This window comes from Emydura macquarii, unplaced genomic scaffold, assembly GCF_026122565.2.
Source record: "Emydura macquarii macquarii isolate MOO-44397 ecotype Brisbane River unplaced genomic scaffold, CSIRO-AGI_Emac_v2 contig_212, whole genome shotgun sequence".
NCBI lineage: Eukaryota > Metazoa > Chordata > Testudines > Chelidae > Emydura > Emydura macquarii.
Window position 1 is genome coordinate 488,336 of NW_027130349.1, and position 26,428 is coordinate 514,763.

Sequence of the window (26,428 nt, forward strand, 5' to 3'; positions counted from 1 at the left end):
ACATCCTGCCTCTTACAGAAATCCTAACAATCAAACAGTCCTGGTATATGTCATGCTGCTTTTGTGCTTTTGTCTCCCTTTGTTTTCAGTCATGCTCTTAGATTAGCTAATGTGTTTGGTGCAGTGTGTTAGGCTGTCCTGCAATTTGAGCTCTTAGTATGTATGCTCCAGGTGCTCAGATGTTAAAGCTATGGTCATATAAAAACCTACTTTGAGACAGATGATTGTGGCATAATCCACTCTTGCTTGAATCCTGGACAATGGTAATTAATGCCTTCCCTCTCTTCCAGATTGGTAAAACTGTAGTAGTAAAGGTTCAGTGTAAATCAGAAAGTGTGGGGCAGTGAGTATTTAGACAAGGATGATAAAGATTGACTCAGGCACGTTCTTTAATTGTCCAGTATGTGGGACTTTGTTAAGACTTGTTGGCATTTCAGTAAAAAAATATTTTTGATCCCCTTGGAATCATGCACTATAACTTGGCTCAGTTAAGTGGAATCCAGGGAAATCAAATTCCTGCTCATCAGGGGTCATCTGTTTGTAAATTAAAACTGAAAAGTGATGTTTTATGTTTAAAGTCCAGTGGTGTTTAATTCTTGTAAAACACTTTGGGGATGATGTGAGAGGTTTGAGAGGCCTTGTATAAGTGTATTTCCTATTTTACCTAGAGAGATGCTTTGCTGGGACACAGCTCCTTTTGGTGATATTGTTACAGATAGAGAACTCCTATTTGTGTGGCCTGTCTTGAGTACGGAGTGTAAATTGGGATTTCAGTCACTGGGATTTCAAGATCTCCTGGCATTTATGTATCCTGCCATTTTGGGATAACAAACATTCTCACACTCAGGATTTTGGGATGCAAAAGTTATTCTCCAGGTTACTGTTCCGGATCATGGTGAAGATACATTTGAAAGCTGAATGGCTTTACAGAATGGTCAGAATATTTTGAAACACCTGGAATCCAGATGTATTTCAGGAATTCCAGATTTGCTCTGTGATGGCATTTTCTAGAGTTGAAGCGCATCTGGAAAATTCACATCTCAAATTATAAGACTTAATATTTAGATTAGAATTGGACTAATTATTAATGATGAGTAATTTTAGAGAAGATATTAGCTTTTTTTTCCTGTTTCAGAAATATCTGAACAGGTTGTCTCAGAGGAAGTAGGAAGGAAAATTAGACTATTATTGCTGTTTTGGCTATTGTCTCTTCATACAATCATAGAAATATAGAACTGGAAGGGATCTCGAGAAGTCATCAAGTCCAGGTCCCTGCACTGAGGCAGGACCAAGTAAAGCTAGACCATCCCTGACAGGTATTTGTCCAACCTGTTCTTAAAAACCTCCAATGATGGGGATTCCACAACCTCCCTTGGAAGCCTATTCCAGATCCGAACTACCCTTATAGTTAGAAAGTTTATCCTAATATCTAACCTATATCTCCCTTGCTGCAAGTTAAGCCTATTACTTATTGTCCTTCTTCCGGTGGGCCTGGAGAACAATTGATCACTGTCCTCGACATATTTGAAGACTATTATCAGGTCCCCCCTCAGTCTTCCTTTCTTGAGACTTAACGGGTCCCATTTTTTTAACTTTTCCTCATAGGTCAGGTTTTCTAAACCAATTATCACTTTTGTTGCTGTCCTCTGGAATTTCTCCAATTTGTCCACATCTTTCCTAAAGTGTGGTGCCCAGAATTGGACACAGTACTCTCGCTGAGGCTTCCCCAATGCCGAGCAGAGCAGGACAATTACTTCCCATGTCTTACATATGACACTCCTGTTAATACACCACAGAATATTAGCCTTTTATGCAAATGCATCACATTGTTGACTCGTATTCAGTTTGTGATCCACTATAGCTCTCCTCCCACCGATCCTTTTCAGCAATATTCCCACCTATCCATTTATTTCCTGATTTGTATTTGTGCATTTGATTTTTCCTTTCTAGGTGAAGTACTTTGCACTTGTCTTTGTTGAATTTCATGTTGTTGAGTTCAGACCAATTCTCTAATTTGTCAAGGGTTGTTTTGAATTCTACTCTTGTCCTCCAAAGTGCTTGCCACCCCTCACAGCCTGGTGTCATCTGAAAATTTTATAAGCATATTCTCCACTCCATTATTTAAGTGATTAATTAAAATATTGAATAGTGTCCGACCCAGGACTGACCCCTATAGGACCTCACTAAATGGGCTCTCCCATTTTGACAGCAAACCACTGATAACTACACTTTGGGCATGGTCATTTAACCAGTTGTGCACCCACCTTATAGTCCATTCCATCTAGACCTCATTTCACTAGTTTGCTTATGAGAATGTCATGTGGGACAGTGTCAGAGGCTTTACTAAAATCAAGAAATATCATGTATACTCCTTCCCCCTATCCACTAGGCCAGTAAGCCTGTAAAAGAAGGAAATTAGGTTGATTTGTCATGATTAGCTCTTGACAAATCCATGCTGGCTATTCCTTATAATCCTGTTATTCTCTAGATGCTTACAAACTGATTGTTTAATCATTTGTTCCAGTATCTTTCCTGGAATCAAAGTTAGGCTGATTGTTTTACAATTATCCTGACCCTCTTCATTCCCCTTCTTTTGAGGACACTCATATGCTATGGTAAAAGGACAGTAGCAAATCTTAGAATCAGGCTTTTGGTGTGAATACTCACTGCTGCTGCTTTCATATAGAAAGTCCTGGTGTAGAGCAGCAACTACAATTTCATCTGAAGTTGATTGAGCCAGATGGCTACCTCAGGAGTGGCAGAATTTATTGCAGTGATGCCTCCTTTGTATTTATATATTGGGCAGTAGGTGGTGATATGGTGGTTGGTCTGTTGTGGGAAGCCACATTCACATGCCGGGAAGTCCTTGATTTTCTACTTGTGCATTAAATGTCTGCATCTACCATGGTTGGTTCGGATTTGGTTCAGAGTTGACCAAGATGTCATGGGAGGTTGAACCCAGGAACCTTCTGCAGAGGATCTGGCACAAGGTGATTATTTTTTAAGTCTGGTTTAGCCCAATCAGCCTTCATGTGGCTCACTCTGTTAAGTGAGAATTCACAATGAATGCCATCTGCTCAGCGACCAAACATCGCTTAGTGATCTCTCGGTCATCAGAGCAGCATCTCAACTGCTGCAGCTGGTGGTTAATGAATAATTTATAAAAGTAAACTGAATAAAATTCAAATTTCACTTTCTGTTGACTTAATTCTCTGTTTCTGTGAACATTCCTGCCAGTAAATGCATCTGCTAATAAAGCTAAGGAAAGTAGACAACTAAGAGGCATGATTGCAGTTGAAAGAAATGAGCCAGCTCTTCGACATCTGAATTAGTGTAACTCCATTGATTTCAGTGGAACTACACTTGATTATACCAGCTGAGGATCTAACAATTTGTTTTAAAAGAATCCATGGAATATTCAGAGTGAAACTTAAGAAAAGGCTAAATTCAAATTCGGGTAAGAAAAGCTGAAGTGAAGACAAACAAGCTGAATTCAGATTACTTCTACCTACAGTATTGCAGGAGCGAAGCATGACTGTGACATTATTACTGAATGTGTGTATACAGTGGTTAGCTCAGATCTAGAGTGTGAAGTGCAGACCCTACGGGGAGTCTTGGGCTGTTGCTAAGGTGATTTTTGTAACTTGTTTTTTCTCTGACATTTCACATGCTGCACTAAAATAAAAAGTGCAAAGTTGTATGAAATGCATTATTTCCTGCTGTTATGCTAAAGGATGGTGGTAGGGGTAGGGGTGAAATTACCATTAGGACTTTGTGCTTCTTGATTTAAAAAAAAAAAAATCAGAGAAACTTGAGAGGGGGAAAGGCTGCCAGGAGCAATTATATCTACCTATGGCAATGACGCATGGGAGAGACTCATGCTTAGGGGATGTTGCTTTACTTTTGTTAGTCTATTTGTATAGGAACTGTCATTTGTCACATCTTCTGAGGAACAGCTGCAGCTAGACCTTACCATTCCCATCATCCACATTGCAGTAGCCTCCATAGACCATGGAAATAGGAAGGGACATGACTTTCTTGAAACCTCCTAGTGTATTTCTTATAGGTCTTTATAGCTATAAAGTTGTTCTTGGGGGCAAGATGCATTCTCAATAGGGCAGTGAGAGCTGGGAATACACTAGTGAATGCACTACTAGCTAGCCAGGTTTGGAGCAGGGGCAAGCAGTTCACTATTTTCTCTAATTTATTTGTTGGTGAATATCATTTGCTGAAGAATTTCTTGAGGGCAAATTCAGAGATGATGTATAGAATCTCTTGCGCTCAAGAGTCCCATTGATTTATTTAAACCCACTCTCTGAAATGTAAGGGAATCCAGGCTGGTGTAATTTAAGAACCAACCAGCCAGAAGAATGTGTAAATTAAAGTGGGGGGTGTCCTGCTTTAGTTTGCACCTTTTTATACCATCCTGTTAGGGTCCAGAAGAGAGGAGTGACACAATTAGACTTCTTCACACATCAGCTTAGTGGGACAAATTCAGAAGTGATGAGTGTGTGTTTGCAGGATGGGTAGAATGACTTACAAGTTGGTAAGTGTCTGTGAACCTAAGTGAGTCAAAGCATGTAATAAATAACTTTAGAGTTGATGTATCATATGTGTTGAAGAATTGGGGGGGGCGGGGGAGTTAAAATTATACCTGTCTTAGACTCACTTGATCCAGCTCTCATTGAATTTTAGATTTTCTTCCGTGGTTCTAGGCCCTTTGTACCTCCTATCTTTGGGAAGCGCTGAGCAATCACTCCCTGAAATTCAGCCACCTTCTACTGTATCTCAAGCTGAGCATCCAAAAATAGAGGCATACAGAATCACAAGACATTTTTTGGAAAATCTTGATGTATTCATGTTCTGACGAGTCAAAAGGACACCCCTCAAGATTGACAGAAACGAACTTACTTCAGCAACAGCCCTATACCATATCGTTCATCTTCAAACTTGTCATTGCAAATACTGGAAAAATCAGACCAACTCCCCCAACAAACAGCTTATTGTTAGTGTCTCAGAAAGCAAGCAGAGAGATTCTCAGGTGCTGAATTCCCATTTTCTTGTTTTCCAGATGAGCTCCTATCTTGTTAATGCAACATTCCAGTCCAAAATAACAGAAGGGGCAGATATTGTTGTTGGATTCTTTTATACAGTGTTTGGTAAGTATGCTTTCATGGTAAGTATGTTTTGGAGCTTTCTCTGCATTGATTTATCATGATTATTTCACATTCCAGAGGTTGTTTGACAACATAGAGGCTTTGGAAATGGAGTTAACTACTGACACTGATTACTGCAAACTTTTCATAACAATAAAATAAAAGAATAGATTGACCTAATTACAACTCCTATACAATTAATTAGTGACATACTTTTCATCAAAAAGAATGTCCCTGTTCAATTTTAATCGACTATAATAGTTTGACCATAATAACAGTGTTAATTTTGGAAGTCTATTGAATATTTATCAGTGATTTACTGCAAAATACTGTGTGTCTAGTTTCAGTGTTATAGCTGAAAATTTTAAAAGGACAAAAGTCAGATTTTTACTATAACTGTGACCTTGAGCATATGTGTACACACATCCTGAGCTGGTACAAATCAGCATAGCTCTGTTGACATGAGAGGAGTCAACTTATACCAGCTGAGATTCTGATCAGCAGTATTTGATATTTCTGGTTATGATGTTAACGTGGAATCCTTAGGCCCCAGTCCAGCATCAAAATGCAGTAGTGCAAGCTGCTGTATGCATGATGAGTCCCAGCAAAGTCAGTGAAACTCCTCATGGGCACAGTGGCCCATGACAGTAGATCCAGATGCAGGATTAGAGCCTTTATATACAAGAGCAATGAAGTCCTGTTACTCCTGGAACCATGACATTGAATTTCCTGATTTCTCTGCGTCTAAGATCTCATTCATTGACATTTCTAGCTCAGTTATACCATTGGTGAATGTGGTCCTATGAATACTTTATGGGCAAGAAACTAATTGCATATTTTAGCTAAGAAAAGGCCAGATCCTTGGCTGTAGCTGAACTGCATACAGCACAAATTGCAGGGAAACAGGGGAGAATGTGCCTTAAAACTCACTGTTTTGATACCCTGATACTGCTCATGTTGTGTGCTGGGCCAGTCCACCCGGTAACTGCTTTAATTTATAAGGACTGCTGACAGCCAGGGATTAGTACAATATAGAAGGATCCCTTTCTCCTATTTCCCTGCTACACTGTCAGTAGGGAATGGTGTAGAGTCATCTCTACATTGATTGTACAGAACTGGAGGACGTCTTTTGCACTAGTATGTCCTCCCGGGGGTGGTTATGCTGGTTTTTAGCCCAGATTATGCTGTGCAGTGCATATCCAGATGGGAGTATTTAGTGCCTAATCTCGTCTTTCTGTGAACCAAATCAAGTGTTTCAAATGCAGAAATTGAGAGTTGTGTCCTACACCACACCATCCTCCAAAGACTAGGAGCATCAACATAGCACATCAGTCCTGCTCTATGGCTGGAAAAGCAAATAAAGAATCTGAGAGCAGAATTGTGGCATGACTGGTCAATGAACTGTAGTTGGAAAGAAAACTCATTGGAGTGTGTATACTCCTGGCTTTGCAGGAACTGGTACATATATTATAAAGTACTTTTCTGGTTTGAAACTGTTGGAAAAAGATTCCAATAGAGGTTTGTTTACCCTGCACCGAAAAGAGATCCACGCAGGTAGTTGGGCAGTCTCCAAACTTTATTTCTGCAGAGGTCAGACACTTCCCAGCAAGTGGTCCGTGTGAGACCCTGAAGGCATGCTCTTTTGCATATTTATACAAACATAGACAAAGGAATTACATATGCATAAATTCTTAATGCTTATAGGTACATTCAAAATTATTATTACCATTGCTATTGGCTTATATTTTTCTACTTCTTCTAATTATGAAGGTATGCATAACAGAAAACAAATTGACAGAAGATTTCAGCTTATCTATCAGGGTTGCCTGGTCTATCTCTCAAGGCTATATAACTAGCAGGAACCAGTTGGGGCTATCTCCTTGCTTCTTCTGGGAAACCTTTCTCTGATCCTGGCACAAGATAAGCACCATAACAACAGAAAAGGAGGGGGTGGGCGATTTCTGCAGAGAGCAGAACACTAAAGAAAACTAAAATGGAGTAACTGTGGTCAAGCAGACAAATATTTTCCTTCAGAACAAACATGTGAGATTTGCTGTTTGCTCATTGCAGGTGAAAACTTTAGAATTTTCTGGTGATGCTTTAATTCTGTTTCTGATGTTCTGCATACAGATCATCAACAACAGAGCAAAGTGCAATCTTGCTCTCACTGGAAGGTGAACTGCACACGAAATTGTGAAAATTCCATCTACTTCAGCAGTATGTGTTCATGCCCCCCTCTCCCACCTTTTGCTAAAGAGGCATTCAGCAAGGTGTGTTGCCTACTATTTTCCCTTTTGGGTCCCATGATAGCCAACTCTGCTCAGATCACTGGCTCGCTTCAGTGTGACTTTCCAGCATGCACTATGTCAGTGTTGCAGGACCTTGTAAGAGAATAAAGCCAGCCAATTGGGTGGTGGGGAGCAGTGGGGGGAGAGGGGGTGTCAGTTAAGTTGCCTTTAAAAGAGTTACTGTGCAGCTTTTATTTTAAATAATATTTTGCAGTTTATTAAACTCCCTTTCCCTCCACAATTTAATAATAAAAAAACAACAACAAAGCTGACCTTCCCCAATACCATAGGCTAGCTCCTTGCTCCAGCAGCATCCTAAAGCAGCTGTGACCTCCACGTGGTGCATGCTGGGACATTGTATCAGAGTTTGAGCTGATAATCCAAACAGGGCTGGATGCCATGGGACATTGAAAGCAAACAGAAAAGGAGAGTTGTTGTTATGGAGACGAGTGATGACAGTACTTCTTAGGCTGCCTACGGAGAACAGTCAAATATTGCTATAGTGGGTGGAATTTTCATGTGCCAGTTGCAGTCCATTTTGCTAAGTGACAATAATTCTAATCTTTAGGTTCCCCAGCCTTCAGTTCCCCAGCCTTCAATACTCTCAGATCATGTCTCCTGGAGAGAGATTATGTCATGAAATATGAGGTAGAGCTGGTGAAAAAAGCTTAACATTTCAAAGGTGTTTCTATTCTGTAAGGTTTGAATCAAAATTTGTAGCAAACTCTTTTTAAAAATGTTGAAAAAGTCAGTATGTATTAAGCAACTCAGGATATTGTTCATTTGGTGCTCTCAGTGGAGGAAAAGCAGGTGGTTGCATGTGGGAAATCTGACATTTCAAAATTTTGGAGTTTTTGGTTTTGATGAAAAACAAGAAAAAAATGTAAAGCCTTTTTTGAAAAGTTTTCAGTTTAGAAAAAAAGTAATTTGTATGAAAAAAGTTTTGAACAAAAAGTTTTGATCAGCTGTAATATCACTACAATTTAGGGTGACCCAATTTTATAGGGACAGTCCTGATATTTGGGGCTTTTTCTTATGTAGGTAACTATTGCCCTCACCTCATCCTGATTTTTCACACTTGCTATCTGGTCACCCTACTACAATTAGCCTAGATCTGAGGGAGTCTAATCCCTCTTCTCTTCTTCCTTTTCAAGAAGGTCTCCACCTTCAGACACCTGAGATGTAATAATAAGGTAGAAAACAGTTTGGTACTATTTTCTACAGTTCCTTGTTAAACAAAATAACAAGGAATCCAGCTAATGTAGTCCTTCAAGTGAAAGCAAGGTAGTTTTGTGGAGAACATTTGAAAAAATACTGAGGGGAAAGGGGAAACTAAACTCCTACTGGATTGTTAAACATAAGGGTATATATTAAGTGAAGTACCGCCTCTTCTTGCTGGGCTGAAAGGTCAATACTGGCTTTTGGTATTAGGACTTGAGTATATGACTTTCTAAAGTAGAAGTCAGCATGCTACCAGTTAAGCCATACTTTTCTCCACAACTATAAGAACTAGGTTTTATCCTGCTAATTCAGAGCTAGAGAGCAAATTAATGTTCTTTCCCTGTTGGAATGATAAAAATGGTATATCGTCTACTAGAAGGTCTGATATTAAAACTATATCAAATCCTAATAAATAGGAACATTTTAACTGGAGACAACTGAGAGATCATTTAAGTACATTTCTTCATGAGATTCACTTTGTATCGTTAATCATTATCGCAAATGAGTCTTAAATAAGGCGTTCCTGAGAAGGGGATGGCTTAGTGGATAGGGCACTGGCCAGATTTTAGTTCTGGCTCTGCTACAAATTTTGCATGCAAAAAACTTCCTGTGACAAGTCATTTAATTTAGTGGATAAAATCTGCTGAAATACTGTGGTGATGAGGGCCACGTAGTATTTGGATAGACACAGTAGAAAGAAAGAAATGTAGAACCGAGAGAGAATGTTAAGTGTTCAAAAAAATTAAAATTGAATTAATTTCATCACAGAAAAAAAGAGAGCCTTGAGTGTGATTGTCCTATAAACACTGGAGAGGTTGGCAGTGTGTTACTCCTTACAAAGAGTATTAAAAATGAAAAGGCAATACATGAGAGTAATGAATTCCTCTTTTTATTTTATATTTCCCTATAGGAATATGCTCCTTGTGTGGGAACAGTGTTCTTCTGTATGTTTCCTACAAGAAAAAGAATTTGCTAAAACCAGCAGAATACTTCATAATCAACCTTGCCATCAGTGACCTTGGTATGACTCTGACCTTGTACCCTCTAGCTGTTACATCCAGCCTTTCGCACAGGTTTGTTCAATATGCACACAGCGTTTAACATCCTCTGCACAGACTGGAGGCCTCTGCCAGTGGAGAGGACTGAATTATTCTGCCACTTTTGTAGTAATGACAGGGAAGATTAATTACAGGGATGGAGCGAAGTATGTTATGTTAGAGCAGCTTTTTGAGCTGCTGGCAGTACTTAGTATTCTAGTCTGAGGCCATTGCAATTTGTATTCCTGTTGGGAAAAGGATATGGGGGTATTTCTTCCACAGAATCTACCTGCTGTCTGTAATCTTCTGTGGGAGGAACTGTAAAAGTTATTGGAACATTGTTTTGGTTTGTTTTTTAAAACCATCTAACAAATCAAATATGCAAACCAATCTGAGGCTGTATGACTCCTGGAGATCAAATTTAATTCTGGGGATTTAAGGTTCTGGTTAATATGCAGCCCACAGTCCACCCATTTAGCTGTTCTTTCTCTTGCCCCTACCTCTCCCATCCCTGTAGGCTTAACCTAAGGGCATTCCATAATACATGGCTTTTGTGATCCTTTCATGGGGCTCAGAAGCTCTAATGTATTCCTTGCTGGACCCTCAGCGGTATCTGGTACGTTCTTGAGCTTTTCCATGGAAGCTTTTTGGGATTGTGGAGTGGAAAAGGGGGTGTTCATGGGAAAGAGTAGATGGAAATCTGGCCCATCAAGTCTAAATTATTCAGCTCAAAGAGATTTAGACACCTAATTGCCGCTTTAGGTGTTGAAGTCCAACTTTCAAGTGCCACTGGCATTTACAAAACACCTACTCAGCTGCTGCTGCTTAGCCTTGTATGTGGCTTGGGGACTTCAGTTGCCTACCTTTTAGTGGCTGAGCATGCCCACAGCCAGGTCCTGACAGGCCTTGCAGCTCTGGGCCTAACTCACATCTACGTCCCAGCAGGATTTACAAACTAGGCATTCCCTTTTTGGGCCCAATCCAGGAGGTGTTCTCAGAGCATGTTGAAATCCACACAAAATGGCAGGAGGGAGGAGGGGACTTCTGTGGGAATGTGTTGATTTTCAATGAAATTTTGTTTAAAAAAAATTGGAAAAAATGTTGATAAGGTTCAAACAGAACATGATCTTATGGGGATGGATCACTCCAAGGGTTTTGTTTTGCAATGACTTTGTTTTGAAAGGTATGGTGTTTTAAAATATAAACTATAATATATATATATTTTTTTAAAAAGTCAAAATTGGAATGAATTTTATCAGAACGAAATATTTTAAAAACTTCATCTCACAGGAATTTCCAATTTTTCCCCCGTTCTGATTCAGAACAAAAAATAATCTCAAAATGTGGGAATTTCCTGCACAGCAGCTTTAGGAAGCAGCAAGGTAAGACGTAATCCAGTATGGCTAAATGACAAGGTCCAAGAGGAAGTCTTTCAAGCCAAACTGATCATTTGTGGGTGAGAACAGAAAACTATGCACAGAAGCTGCCCATACACTGCCTTGCTCAAGTCAGTGCTATTGACTGTTGACTTCTGTGACTGTATCACCTCCTGAGAAATCTGCTTCCAAGTGCTATGGTGTAAGATGACCTCTGTTCTCTCTTCTATAAGACTTTGATGGTGGGGTGGGATTTATGAGATGCCATCATCTTACTGCAGGACTACTCTCTTAATTAGTGCTGCTTTCGGAATGTGTCTTTTATCCTCCACTTAGGCCTTGTCTACACACACACTTGTGGACACTCTAATTTTGGTTTGAGTACTTTATTTTGGTTTACCTTAAACCAGTTTCTAATCTACTTAAACTAAACTGAAATAAACTACTCTTATATCGAAATAAGTGTCTACACAGGGGACTGCACTGGTTTAACTAATTCAGTTAAAATTCACATCTTTAGTTAAACTGGTGCAACTCTCCATGTAGACAATGCCTAAGACTATTGCACAGGAAGAGGAATGAGGAGACATGAATTCTTAGCAGCTTGTGCCAGAGCGAAAGGGTTGAACAGCTTGGCAGAAAGTGACTGAGTTGAACAATTTCTCTCCTGTCTTCTCCCCTGCCCTCAAAAATGAAGGCAGGCAAAAATTTTCTTAATGGCATTTGGGTTTTCCAGTGAGAACATCCTCCTACAGTTAACTGTTAAGCAAGCATTAACACCATAGTGATGCGTACTACTTGCAAACAGTAAATGTCAACACTTTAATGATGACCACTATAAGTGACTTTCTACCATCTGCCTTTAAATTACCGGAAGAATGCTGGCATCTCAACCTTGATTCTTGTTTTTGTTTTGTTTGCTTTCAGATGGTTGTATGGTAAACAAGTTTGCTTGTTTTATGCATTTTGCGGTGTACTTTTTGGGATCTGTAGTCTGTCAACACTAACATTACTGAGTACTGTGTGCTGCCTCAAAATTTGTTTTCCAGCTTATGGTAAGTTAATTTCCTTCTCTCTGATTGTTCGATATTTGTCTCTTGAACAAAGACTGCATTGGCTAGTCTGTATGTGTTGGAGAACATTTATATAGAAAGGTTTGTTACATGGGGGCCAAATGATTTATATAGCTGTCATCCCCAATAACTGAGTTAAGTGCTATATAAACCAAGTTTATTACATCTGAATCCACTTATGAGGAGGTAACAGACTCAGGAAGAGGACCAGGAGATAACTGTTAAAATGAAAGTAAGGTTGGGTTAAGTTGATATCGTTTTTAAGATTCATTTTGTAGAATTATCTTTTACTTGATATAAGTCTGAGCAGCATTTAAATACCTTAATTTTTCTGTAAATTGCAGAGATGCATACTATATGCTTATGACCTTTTCAGATATTTTCTTTTAGTTTCTTTTGTTCATCTATTCAAGTTCTTTATTACCTCACTCACTTGTTAGGATAAGAAAATGCCAGTCACTTGAGATATGAAACATAGAAAAGACAAAAGTAGCATCACATTTTACTACCATTCAAAGAATAGCTTTAAAATTCTGGTATCTCATTGTTGCAAGAGTGGAACTTTAGATGGAAAAGATCATATGTTAATCAGATTTTACTGTGGGGTCCAACTGTCCTTGTTGTTTTTAAATGACATTTGTGTTGTACTAAAACCTCACATTGTAACTTTTAGCTTAGAGGATGATTTTACATTTGAAGATATAGTGGTGGAAGAAAAATATGAATGACGATAGTCAGTGTAGCCATGCAAATGGTACCCCTCTCTTTTATATTCATTGCCAACAGAGTTACTTATTCTTAGCGAGAAAAACTTTCCAGAACAAGGATGACCTTTTCTTGAATCAAAGACACACATCAACTAACAGTATCTTGTTTCTTTTCTTGTCTATGCTTGATGTAGAATTGTTTAAAATACCTGTAACCGTGAGGATTAAATAGTTAATGAATGTAAAAACACATTGAAGATGCAACTCCCCTGTTAGGTGATTTCTTACTGTCTTCTTATCATTTAAACTGAAAAGTGGCAGATATAAACATTTTAGGCATGGATCATGAGCTCTGATCTACAAGTACTCCACGTTCCTTGTGTGGGCAGAACATTTAGTGGATTTAGTGGAATCTATCTAGGTGACAGCCCTGCTTTAGTATGGAATCAGGATGATTGTTCTTTAGATTCATTAGTTCAAACGTAGTGTTTGAAAGTTGTACTGTGTGTGAACCATTCTAAAACAGAGCACATTTTGAAGATATAGGGAGCCGGATTCTTGGCTATGACCGAGGAGAACACAGCACAAGTTGCAGGGACAGGGGTGTGAGATGACATGAGACTTTCCTTTGCACACACCTCCCACCCCAGTTCTGCTTTAATTTGTGCTGGTCTGGTTTCCCAGCATAACTTCGAGCAGCCTGAGGGTGCCAGTTTTCATCTTAAGATAATGTATTCTATTTCTTATTCCTTACATCTTTTTTGTTTCTACACAAAATATTAATTAAATTTCAGTGAAGATTGCTTATTTACTTCACAATATGAGGGAGGATTTGTGAATAGCATTATCCGAAAATCCCTGCACTTATTGGACATATGAACTGTGAAAGTTTGATTTAGTACAAAGTTAGCTGAGAGTCTCTCTCAGATGTACAGTATCTTCACTGTGTGCAAAAATACCATCAGTGGTGCCTCATAACAGCATAAGAGAAATCATCTTGGGCTGAAAGCAGGAAGTGTGTGTGTGTGTGTGTGTGTGTGTGTGTGTGTGTGTGTGTGTGAGAGAGAGAGAGAGAGAAACTAGGCAAAGGTGAACAAGGTGGGACCTGAAACATCTCATATCTGCAGCCCACCCAATTTGCAGTTATTTAGGGTTCAGAATATTCTAAACTCCATTTTATGTTGCTTTTGGTTAGAATAACTGGGAGGATTTTTACTATTATTTATTTGTATTGTGGTCAGGCAAAAAAGCCCCAATCTTGGACCCCATTGCCTTAGGTGCTATAGAGAAAACTAAATGGCAATCCCTGCCCCAAAGAATTTACAGCCTAAGTTTAAGAGAAATGAAAACAGGTGGAGACAGACAGGAGAGCACAAGGAAACAATGAGCTAATATGGGTCCACATGCAGGCTGTCATGATGAGTCAGCACATCAGCTGCCTAACTGTCAAGGCATCACAACAAAGGGAGATTTTTAAAAGGGGATTTGAAGGAGGACAATGAGATAGCTTTGTGGATATTTATGGGGAGGGACTCCTCCCGAGCATGGGGGGAGTAAACAATTGTAATGCCCAATATCCAATAAAAAGGGCCTATGTACTGTATTCTGCCTTGTAATATTAGAATCCACTACTTTCCTGCAAGCAGTTCTTCACTCATTGTTTCATGTCTTCCAGGGAACAGATTTAAGCAAGAACATGGACGAATCTTGATAGCCTGCGCCTGGACCTATGCAGCAATTTTTGCCTGTTCACCCCTAGCTCACTGGGGAGCGTATGGAGCAGAGCCCTATGGGACAGCTTGTTGCATTGACTGGCATGCATCAAATGTCAGCACGGTGGCAATGTCTTACACCGTGGCTCTCTTTGTCTTCTGCTTTGCCATCCCCTGTGGGGCAATTGTTACATCCTATACCCTCATTCTGATAACTGTGAAAGAATCCAGAAAAGCAGTGGAACCACATGTCTCAGGTCCAACCAGGATGAGCAACATGCAGGCTGTTACAGTCAAGGTATTTGAAAATTTGTGTTCTCAAGCCACATTCTGCATACACGGGGCAGCACCATTTAGCATGCTAAAGGGATCCTGAGAGAGGAATGAGAAAGGAAAGAAGATCAGTCTCATTTGCTTCTGAAACAAGCATGCGATGTTACCTTGTGCAGATTCACTGCATGCAAATTAATTGTTCCTGAAAAAGCCCTCAAGTGATAGCTATGTGGTTTCTGTAGTCTTTTCTTTAGGCTCTGATAACAGAGGTATGGCAGAAGTTTTATTTGAGTTTTTTTAAAGTTGCAGACCTTTTTACTTTAAAGTTTTAGATATTGTACACACTATTTTGGAAGACTGTAGAATTTCTTTGGAAAAACTGGCCGAATGGAATAACACCTTAAAACATGCACTAGAAAAATGTACTTCTTGTAGCATGCGAAATTCTGTACCTAAATCAGTTATACTCAGACTGAGGCTTCTGAGCTGCAAGTTACATTTTGGCCTCCTGTGTTCAAGCCATCTTTCTCTCTGCTTCCAGGTCCACCTGTCTTTCCCATCCCTTAATATTTCTATTTTCAGAAAGTTTGAAATGTAAAATACATTCTTATCCTTCCTAATAGGACATTTTATGGATATTGTTCCAGATACAAAATAGCCCATTTCTTTGGCTAATGAGGGATGTGCAGTAACATTGAATTGAAATGTTTTTTGTAGTCTATAGTTTCATTTTAATCTTGCAGTATTACTCAGTAACAGCCTGACAGCATTATCAAGATAAAAAGGAAAATCAGATCACATTAAAGAAGTGAGAAATAGCAAAATAATGAGACCTACATCTTGTGCTGTGGAATCACTAAAGGAAGATGATTGTGTTTTGACAGAAAGAACTACTGAGCATAATCAGGGCCTAAACAAAGGAGCTGATAAATGTTCATGCTCCTACAATATCCTGAGAAGATACAAGATTTAGTAATACATTTATACTATTAAAAACATATTTTGAAAGAGTCTTATATATTGGATGCTATTATGTGTATTAAAAATGTAGATTAAATCTAATGCACTTATATATATTTGGAAAAAAAAGTTTTGAAGTGAAATATTTTAAGCCACACATCTCACTGTCTCATATATTAAAATTGTGACCCCATTTAATCCATGCCCATAGAATTTGCTCCTTGCTACCAAGTTTTGATTCTGAATTTGAAAAGAATAGAAGCTTTCATTTACATACTACAAGATTAAGATGAAACTATAGGCTACAAAAATATTACTGGCCTTCTAGTTATTGAAGATAAACCTGCAAACATAACCAATGTGGCTGTTTTGGCAAGGGCGGCCTGTTTTGCCCTTCCGTGGGTCCTGCGCACTCTTCGGCTATGCGGTGATATGGCTGGGTGGGAGCGGGGTGGGGGAGGGGGAAGGCTCAGTCCCTGACCCAGGGACTCTGTGAGGAGTAGCCTCAACTGCTTAGTCTATGAGCTACTGCCTTCCCTGGGTCACCTTTCCTGCTCATGGTCCGCTTCCTGGAACATGGGCAGGGGGAGTGCCCCTCCCTCAGGCCCCTGTGCCTACGATCCCTGGCCATTCCCGGATGGGCTCCCCCTTGCCTCTGGTACCTTTGGGTTGTGGTAACAACAGCGATTGCTCCAAGCCCTGTAGCAGCGCAGCGCAGCGCTGCGCTGCTCTGCTTCTCCTCCTAACTCCCTTTTAGTTGCCCCCATCTGCCTGACCAGGAGGCTTTTAACTGCTGGGGCCATCTCCCTGATTGGCCTCAGCTGGCCTAATTGCCCTGGAGTAGCCACAGCTGAATCACCAAGGGAACAAGGATTTGTTAATCCTGGGGCTAATATAGATACCCTCCACTACTCTCCTGTAGCCATCAGGTCTGACCCCCCGGCTCAATCCCACCAGGTTGGGCAACATGGGATGTCATGCAGTGAACCCGCGACAAGCCATCTGCATTTCCATGGCGACTTCCGATTCACAATACAATACAGACCTGGAAGGGCTGGAGGGACAAGAAATACTTAGTCACCCATGCATTTTTCTCCCGGTTCTGTTGCATCCACTGGAGGGGTGCATGATTGGTCATGAGGGTAAAGTGGCATCCCAACAGGTAATAGCGGAGGGCTTCCATAGCCCACTTGATGGCGAGACACTCCCTTTCTACAACTGCATATCTCTGCTCTCTCGGGAGAAGTTTTCTGCTGAGGTACAGTATTGGGTGCTCTTCATCTCCTACCATCTGGGACAAGACCGCCCCCAGGCCTTCTTCGGAGGCATCAGTCTGCAATATAAACTTTTTTGTAAAGTCCAGGGCAAAGAGTATGGGGTCACTGCAGAGGGCTGTCTGTAGGTCTCTGAAGGCTTCTTCCGCCTTGTGGGTCCATCGTACCATGTCTGGGCCTCGGGCCTTTATCAGGTCTGTCAGGGGACTGGCTCTGGCATCTTTTCTACCTCCGCCTTAATCTCCTTCCTCTTAGCCTCTGGAATTCTGTAGGGCCTCATCGTGACCCTGGCCCCGGGGGTTGTGATGATCTGGTGAAAAACCTCCATTGTTCGACCCGGCTTAGTCGCAAAGACATCTTGGTTCCATTCCACCATCTTTGACGCCTCGGCCTTTTGGTTTGGTGTTAGGTCAGGGGATATCCTTACTTGCTCGAGTGGTTCTACTGCCTGGGGTAGGGCCTCTTTCTGGGCTGCCATGCCCTGTATGAGGGCCTTCACCACGTCTTCCATTATGGCAGAAGGAGGGAAAGAAAACAAGTGTCTCCCTTGTTTTTTTTTTTCCCCCCCCCCTCTCTCTTAGCCGCTGCGTACTACGATCCCACTTCTGACACCAGTGTGGCGAGGGCGGCCTGTTCTACCCTTCCATGGGTCCTGCGCACTCTTCGGCTATGCGGTGATATGGCTGGGTGGGAGCGGGGGGAGGGAGGTGGCTGGATCCCGACCCAGGGACCCTGTGAGGAGTAGCCTCAACTGCTTAGTCCGTGAGCTACTGCCTTCCCTGGGTCGCCTGTCCTTGGCCCCACTGCTCATGGTCCACTTCCTGGAACATGGGAAGGGGGAGTGCAACAGTGATTGCTCCAAGCCCTGTAGCAGCTCTGCTCCGCTCTGCTTCTTCTCCTAACTCCCTTTCAGCTTCCCACATCTGCCTGACCAGGAGGCTTTAAACTGCTGGGGCCATCTCCCTGTGTGGCCTCAGCTGGCCTAACTGGCTTAATTGCCCTGGAGTAGCCCCAGTTGAATCACCCCGGGAACAAGGATTTGTTAATCCTGGGGCTAATATAGGTCTGGCCCTGTCACACTGTACAAGGAGCTTTTTAGCCATCTAAAAACCAAAAGGGATACATACAGGAAATGGGCATCTCACCAAGAAACATGGGAATATTGCAAGCACATAGGGACAAAATCAGGAAAGTCAAGGCAAAGAACGGGTTACAGCTGGCAAGAAATGTTAGCCACAACAAGAAGGGGTTCTAAAATATGTCAGCCAAAAAAGAAAGATCAGGGACGGTGTGGGTCTGCTGCTCAATGGAAGTGGTGAGGTGGTATGGAAGATGATAGGCAGGCAGAGCTGTTCAGTGCCTACTTTGCTTCAGTCTTCTCACAAAAAAATAACTGGTGACCCGATGACTAGTGAAGTTATGATAGACAATAAAGGGGAAGGGATGCAGGATAAGTAGAGAACACGTCTGAGATCTTCTGACTAATTGGAATGAATTCAGATCAGCAGGGCCTAATGCTATATATCCCAGTGTGCTGAAGAAATTAGCTGAAGAAATCTCAGAGCCACTGGCAATAATATTTGCAAACTCCTGGATGACAGGAGAGGTCCTGAAAGATTGGAGAAGGGCTAATGTAATGCCCATCTTTAAAAAGGGGGGAGCTGGGGAACTATAGTCAGCCTGCCTCGATACCTAGGAAGCTACTAGAGCAATGTACATTCAGTTTGCGAATACCTGGAGAATGAATGGGTAATCATTAGCAGCCAGGATGGATTTACTAAAAACAAATCATGCCAAACCAATTTGATTTCCTTCCTTGACAGGGTAACTGATTTGGTGGATAGGGGAATGCAGTGGATATAATATACCTGGACTTCAGTAAGGCTTTTGAAACAGTCCCACGTGACGTTCTGCTAAGTAAGCTGGAGAAATGCAGGCTCAGTGGAACTACCACTCAGTGGATATGTAATTGGTTAAACAGCCACAAACAACAAGTAAATATTAATGGAATGATATCAGATTGGAGGGAAGTCTCAAATGGGGTTCCACAGGGATATGTTCTGGGTGGTATTTAACATCTTTATTAATGACCTGAATATAGGAATAAAGAGCATAGTGATCAAATTTGCAGATGATACAAAGCTAGGAGGGTTGCAAACATTTCGGAGGATGGCGCTAGAGTTCAAAAGGATCTTGATAAATTGGAAAACTGGTCTATAAATAAAATGAAATTCAACAAAGACAAATGTAAGGTGCTACAGTTAGGGAAGAAAAATCAAATGCACAAATACAGAATGGAGGATGACCGTCTTGGCAGCAGTGCTGCTGAGAAGGATCTGGAAGCTGAGGTGGATCACAGCCTCAACGTGAGTCAGCAGTGTGATGCCTTTGCAAAAAAAGCAAATGCAGTTTTAGGTTGCATTAACAGAGGCATAGCATGCAAGTCACGGGAGATGATAGTACTGCTCTACTCGGTGCTGATTAGGCCTCAGCTGGAGTACCATATCCAATTTTGGTCACCAATGTATAGAAAGGATGTAGAGAAGCTGGAAAAGTTATAGAGGTGAATGATAGATGATCAAGGGGATGGAATTCAAGCCATATGAACAAAGGTTAATGGAACTGGGTATGTTTAGTTTGTAAAAGAGGAAATTAAGGGAGGATGATAGTGGTCTTCAAATAGTTGAAAGGGCTGCCATAAAAAAAGATGGAGGAAAGTTATTTTCTGTTGCTACATAGGGCAGGACACGAGGCAATTGGTTCAAACTACAGTATCACAGATTTAGATTAAATCTCAGGAAAAACTTCCCAACTGTAAGAACAGTAGGACAATGGAACAGACTGCCTAGAGATGTTGTGGAAGCTCCCTCACTGGAGGTTTTCAAAAACAGGCTGGATAGCCATCTGTGTAAACCAACACAATGATGTCTTCCTGAAATAACAAGAGATGTGAACTGGTCCTTTCCTCTCAATGGGCTGTTAATTCTGAAACTTAAAGATAAATCATTAGAGTTCTTCAGAGGTACTTTGGCTTTTAGATAAATCTGAAAAAAAACCAGCAGTTAAATAAAACAAAGATCTGCCTCTCTCAAGGGATGTGGTGGAACCTCAGTCTGAGTCATTTAAACTAAATTGGAGAATACAATGCTGGGAACAAGATGATGGACTCTGTTTGCTTTGTGTATTGTTTGGAATAGAGTGCATTGGAGCAACTTCAGTGGAACCATATTTTTACGCAATATGTTGTTCTGTCAAAACTGAAACACTTTGTGAAATCTGGTTGATTTCACTGGTGTTTCTTTTAGAAAGCAAACCAGAAAAACCCAGCAGTATCGAAAAAACAACCCATTTTGACAATTTCAGAATGAAACATTTCAATTTCTTTGGTCTGAAATGACTTTTTTTTTTTTTTTAATTTAATTTTGTGTTATGTATTATAATGTAACAATTTTAAAATATGGAAATTGAAACAAAACAATTTTGTTGAAATGAAACATTTTGAATTACGTGAAAAAGAAAGTCAATTTCCTTCTTATTCAGAACAAAGCCAGATGTCAACATTTCAATATCCTTTGCAAAATGGGACTTCCATCCTCTGTCCAGATCTAGTTTGGGCATATATTTTACCTCTTGTTTCCTCCTCCTCCACCTCAAATGCCCTTTGCTTCACTCACTGTTTCTTTAATGCACTCTTTTTGCTTTCTCCCACAATAAGGAGTTTTTAGGAACAAAAAGAATCTTAACAATAGTATTGATCCATTACTAGATGGAAATTATCAATAATAATGCAGAAAAGGCAGAATTGTTCAATAAATATTTGATCTGTATCTGGGGAAAAACAGATTATGTAGTAACATCAGATAACACTATTTCCATTCCTCTAGTATCTGAGAGGATGTTAAATGGCAGCTACTAAAGTCAGACATTTTTAAATCAGCGGGTCCAGATAACTTGCATCCAAGAGTTTTAAAAGATCTGGACTGTTAGTGTTGACATCTTGGAACTCCAGGGAAGTTCCAGAAGACTGGAAGAAAACTAATGTGCCGAAATTTAAAATGGGTGGACTGGATGATCCCAGTAATCATAGGCCTGTCAGCCTGACATTGATCCCAGGCAAGATAATGAAGCAGCTGATACAAGACTCAATAAAGAATTAAAAGGAGGCTAATCTAACTAATGCCAATCATGGGTTTATGGAAAATAGATCCTATCAAACTAACTTGATATCTTTTTTTGATGAGATTTCAAGTTTGGTAGATAAAGGTAATGGGGCTGATTGTAATGTACTTAGACTTCTGGAAGGTATTTGACTTGGTGCTACCTGGCATTTTGATTTTTAAAAACTAGAGTGATATGAAAATTAACATGGCACACATTAAATGGATTGAACACTGGTTACTGATAGGTCTCAAATGTAATTCTAAATGAGGAATCATCACCAATCAAGTGTGATTCTAGTGGGGTCCTGCAGGGATTGATTCTTGGCTCTACACTATTTAACATTTTTATCAATGACCCGGAAGAAAACTTAAAATCATCGATGACAGAGTTTGCAGTGGACGCAAAAATTGGAGGTAGGATAGTAAATAATAAAGAGGTCACTGATTCAAAGCAATCTAGATCACTTTGCAGGCTGGTGCAAGCAGACAATATGTTTTTAGTATGGCTAAAGATACATGTATACATCTAGGAACAAAGAATGTAGGCCATGCTTACGGGATGGGGGACTCTATCCTGGGAAGCAGTGACTCTGGATAAAATTTTTTTGGGGTGGTGGCAGATAATCAGCTGAATCATAGAATCATAGGACTGAATGGGACCCTGAAAGTCTTCTAGTCCAGTCCCCTGCACTCAAGGCAGGATTAAGTATTATCTAGACCATCCCTGACAGGTGTTTGTCTACCCTGCTCTTAAAAATCACCAACGATGGAGATTCCACAACCTCCCTAGGCAACTTATTCCAGTGCTTAACTACCCTGACAGGAAGTTTTTCCTAATGTCCAAGCTAAATTGCCTTTGCTGCAATTTAAGACCATTGCTTCTTGTCCTATCCTCAGAGATTAAGGAGAACAATTTTTCTCCCTCCTCCTGGTAAGAACCTTTTATGTATTTGAAAACTGTTATCATGTCCCCCCTCAGCCTTCTCTTCTCCAGACTAAACAAACCTCAATTTTTCAATCTTCCCTCATAGGTTATGTTTTCTAGACCTTTAATCATTTTTGTTGCTCTTCTCTGGACTTTCTCCAATTTGTCCACATCTTTCCTGAAATGTGGTGCCCAGAACTGGACACAATACTCCAGCTGAGGCTTCATCAGCGTGGAGTAGAGCAGAAGAATTACTTCTTGTGTCTTCCTTACAACACTCTTGCTAATACATCCCAGAATTATGCTTGCTTTTTTTTGCAACAGTGTTATACTGTTGACTCTCATTTAGCTTGTGATCCACTATGACCCTCAGACTGCTTTCCTTCCTAGGTAGTCATTTCCAATTGTGTATGTGTGCAACTGATTGTTCCTTCCTAAGTACAGTACTTTGCATTTGTTCTTATCGAACATGAGCTCGAGAATGAAGTTGTGGCCGAAAGGGCTAATGTGATCCTTGGCTGTATAAACAGGCAAATGTCGGGTAGGAGTAGAGAGATTATTTGACCTCTATCTTTGGCACTGGTTTGACCACTGCTAGAATACTCTGTCCAGTTCTGATGTCCAAAATTCAAGAAAGATGTTGATAAATTGGAGAGGGTTCAGAGAAGAGCCACGAGAATGGTTAAAGGATTAGAAAACATGCCATATAGTGATAGATTCAAGGAACTCAATCTATTTAACTTAAGAAAAAGAAGGTGAAGGGCTGACTTGATCGGTCTATAAATATCTACATGAGGAGCAAATATTTAATAATGGGCTCTTCAATCTAGCAGAGAAATGTGACACAATCCAATGGCTGGAAAATGAAGCTAGATAAATTCAGATTGGAAATAAGGTGTATATTTTGAACAACTAGTGTAATTAACGATTGGAACAATTTACCAAGGGTCATGGTGGATTCTCTATCACTGACCATTTTTACATCAAGATTGAATGTTTTTCTAAAAGATCTGCTCTAGGACTTATTTTGAAGAAGTTCTCTGGCCTGCCTCATACAGGAAGTCAGACTAGATGATCATAGTCGTCCCTTCTGGCCTTGGAATATATGAATCACATGGGACTTGCAATGCCTGAATTCAATTAAAGATCTTTCATTGACTTGAAAGGAAACAAGATTGTTCTCAGGAGAAATATGTAGTGCCCAGGTGCTTGCATAACATGAAGTATTGGCCCAGTACATTGCCCCCTGTAATTAGAACACTGATACACTCTTTGGCTTACTATAAGTAATCAGGATGGTCTGGTTAAAAGGGAACACTTAAGAGAAATCCCTCATGTTAAGAGGAGGAAATAGGTCATGCTGAGAAGTCTAGCGAGAGAATGAGGGGACAGTCGTCTTGTCAAAATATATTACTGAAAAATGTTGCCTAATTTTGTCCATTTCCTGCATATTTTGAATGAGCATTCATTAATGGTTGTATTAATTTATGGTTTGGGGCTGCATAGTAAAATGTAAATGGGTCAGATTCTTACCTGCTACAATGCAGCATAGTTCTGTTGAAATTATCATGCACCAGTTGATGATGATCTGACCTAAGTGAGCATGTTTTCATATATTTTGTTGGAGATTTTTATAAACGAAGAGGAACCAGTCTATTTCTTGTAGGGTACAAATCTCATCCAATCCCTGCCTCATCACACTTACATGATGGTTGTGGTGTAAGGAATCTGAGGAACAATTAGCCCTTCTTCCCAGCTGAGCGAGGTACAAATAGTAGTTTGTAAAACACGATAATTAAGGGCTGTAGCACAGTTTGACTTCAGATAAGTTTTCAGACACAGTCTGACCCAAATTGGCTTCAGTTCAGGCAAATAATTTTCCAACACTTTTGTGTGGGAAACTAAATGTTTCCTAGATGGAACTGCCCCCTCTCTGCATAACTACTGCTTCTCTTTTCCTAATTGCCGGGTCTGATAGCTGGGAGTGGAGAGAAGGTTAGAAGTGGGCTTTATTTCCTTCCTTTTGCCTCTCCATAGCAACAGTGACAACTACTTATTTCTTCCTCCATTTGGCCAGTTCATGTTAGAGGTTCCTTATACAATTTACTCTCTCGCCTGCTGCTTCTTTACTGTCATTTCCTCCCATGCTCCTCCCTGACATCAGCCATTCTCACTCAGGTATCCTGGCAGACTTCAAATTTGAGATGTGCCTCTGGAGACTGATCTGGCCCCAACTGAAGTCACTGAAAGTTGGATCAGACTTATAGACCCAGATCCTTAAAAGGATTTAGGTACCTAATTCCCATTGATTCCAATGGGAGTTAAATGACTAAATCCCATTGAAGATCTGGACCATAGTCCCTAAAACAGCTACGTATCTCATTCCTGACTCTTTCACTGTATGGGCCCAGTCTAGCTCCTATTTAACTCAACTGGAGTTTTACCACTGATGTCCCTGGGAGCAGGAACAGCCCCTGCATTTTTAAACTACTTTTTGCCACTGTACTTAAAAAGAGTCTTATACTAATAGCATCATTTACATTTATTATCTGAGTTGCCAGGTCCATAGTGTAAATAAAAGCCTTCAGATTATGGTCTGTAAATTTTTTTCCAGAATACATTGTTTGTTTAGAAATGAACAAGTTCAAAAAAAAAAATTTTTAATAAAAAAAAATATTACCTCCATTCATTATAGTGAACCTCATGTTAATGTTTTAATCAAAGGTAGATTATGATTTGAAAGTAGTAGTTTTTTTAATAAAAGAAAAAATATTACTAACATCCATTCATTATAATTAACCTCATGTTAATGTTTTAAGTGAAAGCAGATTATTTCTCTGGTGCGTTTCTCATGTGCTATGATGATAATAGCAAGTTATTTTAAGAACATTTAATGGGGAACAAATGACTTTTTTGTGAGGCTGAGGTTGGTGAACTACTGATGTTTTTATTACTAGCTAGTTACTGCAATAATCCATCAAATAAAATAAATGTGGACTTCATTGTTTATTGTTCTATTCTGATCTCTGCGTGGAGGTATGGATTTGTATTCTTCTTTTAAAACCATGTGAGCACGCAAACAGGTAAACCCCATGTGCTTCAGCAGAGAACTAGAGAATGTCCTCTGAACTGGAAATCACACCGTTAATTATGTTGGTCCTACAACACATCCTGGTTCTTCCTAAGAAAGGAAAGACCAAAAGCTCCACAAGTGTAACTGAGCTTCATGTTGTTCAGCTTTGGCCGAGTATGAATTCTAATTGTTCAGTATTTCACCAACTATCGAAAGACAGGATGGTCTGGTGGTTAGGGTGCGAGGCTGTGATTCAGGAGACCAGGTTCAGTTCCCTGTTTTGCCACGAGCTTCACATATGATCTTGGGCAAGTAACTTAGTCTTTCCGTGCCTCAGCTCCCCATTTGTAAAATGGGTATAAAAGTACTTCCCTACCTCACAGGGATGTTGAGTATAAGTACATTATTAGACTGTGAAGTGCTCAGATACTATAGTAATGCAGGCTGTATAAGTACATTTGATGTTAAAACTAGATATTTAGCCTGATCACATGCTTAAAATTAAGCATCTGCTTCAGCGCTTTGCTGGATTGGAGCCTGCATCGTATTTATAGTATGGAACAGTGCCCACTCAAATGCAAGGAAACTACCATCGTGTTCATGCATGCGCAAATAGCTAGTAATTTGTGGGCACAGTAATGTTATTTGCTACGTTGAAGAGGGCTGAAAAAAATGTAGCAGAGTTAGAATATAATGAAAGTTTTTAGGAACTGAACTGTGTTCACAGAAGAACTCTAGCCATGTTTGTTCACTTGCGTGCAAACCATTTTTTGCACTTGACTTTGCATATCTGATCCCTTTGCCTGCAGTCTGTGTTCTCATTCATTCTTATGCACGCTGAGGCAGAACAAAAGTGGATGCAAAAGACTAGAATCATTTTTATAACTATGTTAACTTGAGTCCATTTTAACTGAGATAAAATTAAATTCAATTACTATATGCAAACTGTCATTTTCCTTTTAGCAGCAGAACAATATTTATGTGTCACTTACATCAGTATGGAAATAAACAAAAATCTTAAGATTTTTACTTACTAAATTGTAATGTCATATTTTAGTCTGGCCATCATAGAATCATAGAAGTTTAGGGTTAGAAGGGACCTCAGGAGGTCATCTAGTCCAAACCCTGCTCAAAGCAGGACCAACCCCAACAACTATCACTTGTGATAGTTTGAAAATACCTGGTTTTAAGCA

General features: G+C 40.1%; 1 protein-coding gene across 1 annotated transcript in view; it reads left to right on the top strand.

The window, feature by feature from the left end:
- LOC137151773 (opsin-5-like) overlaps nt 1-26,428 on the top strand; it is a 118,425-nt gene that overhangs the window by 69,692 nt on the left and 22,305 nt on the right. The window contains exons 2-5 of the mRNA XM_067546188.1: nt 5,072-5,159; nt 9,576-9,738; nt 12,006-12,133; nt 14,534-14,868. Of these exons, the coding sequence (XP_067402289.1) occupies nt 5,072-5,159; nt 9,576-9,738; nt 12,006-12,133; nt 14,534-14,868 (714 nt within the window). The remainder of the gene's footprint in view (nt 1-5,071; nt 5,160-9,575; nt 9,739-12,005; nt 12,134-14,533; nt 14,869-26,428) is intronic.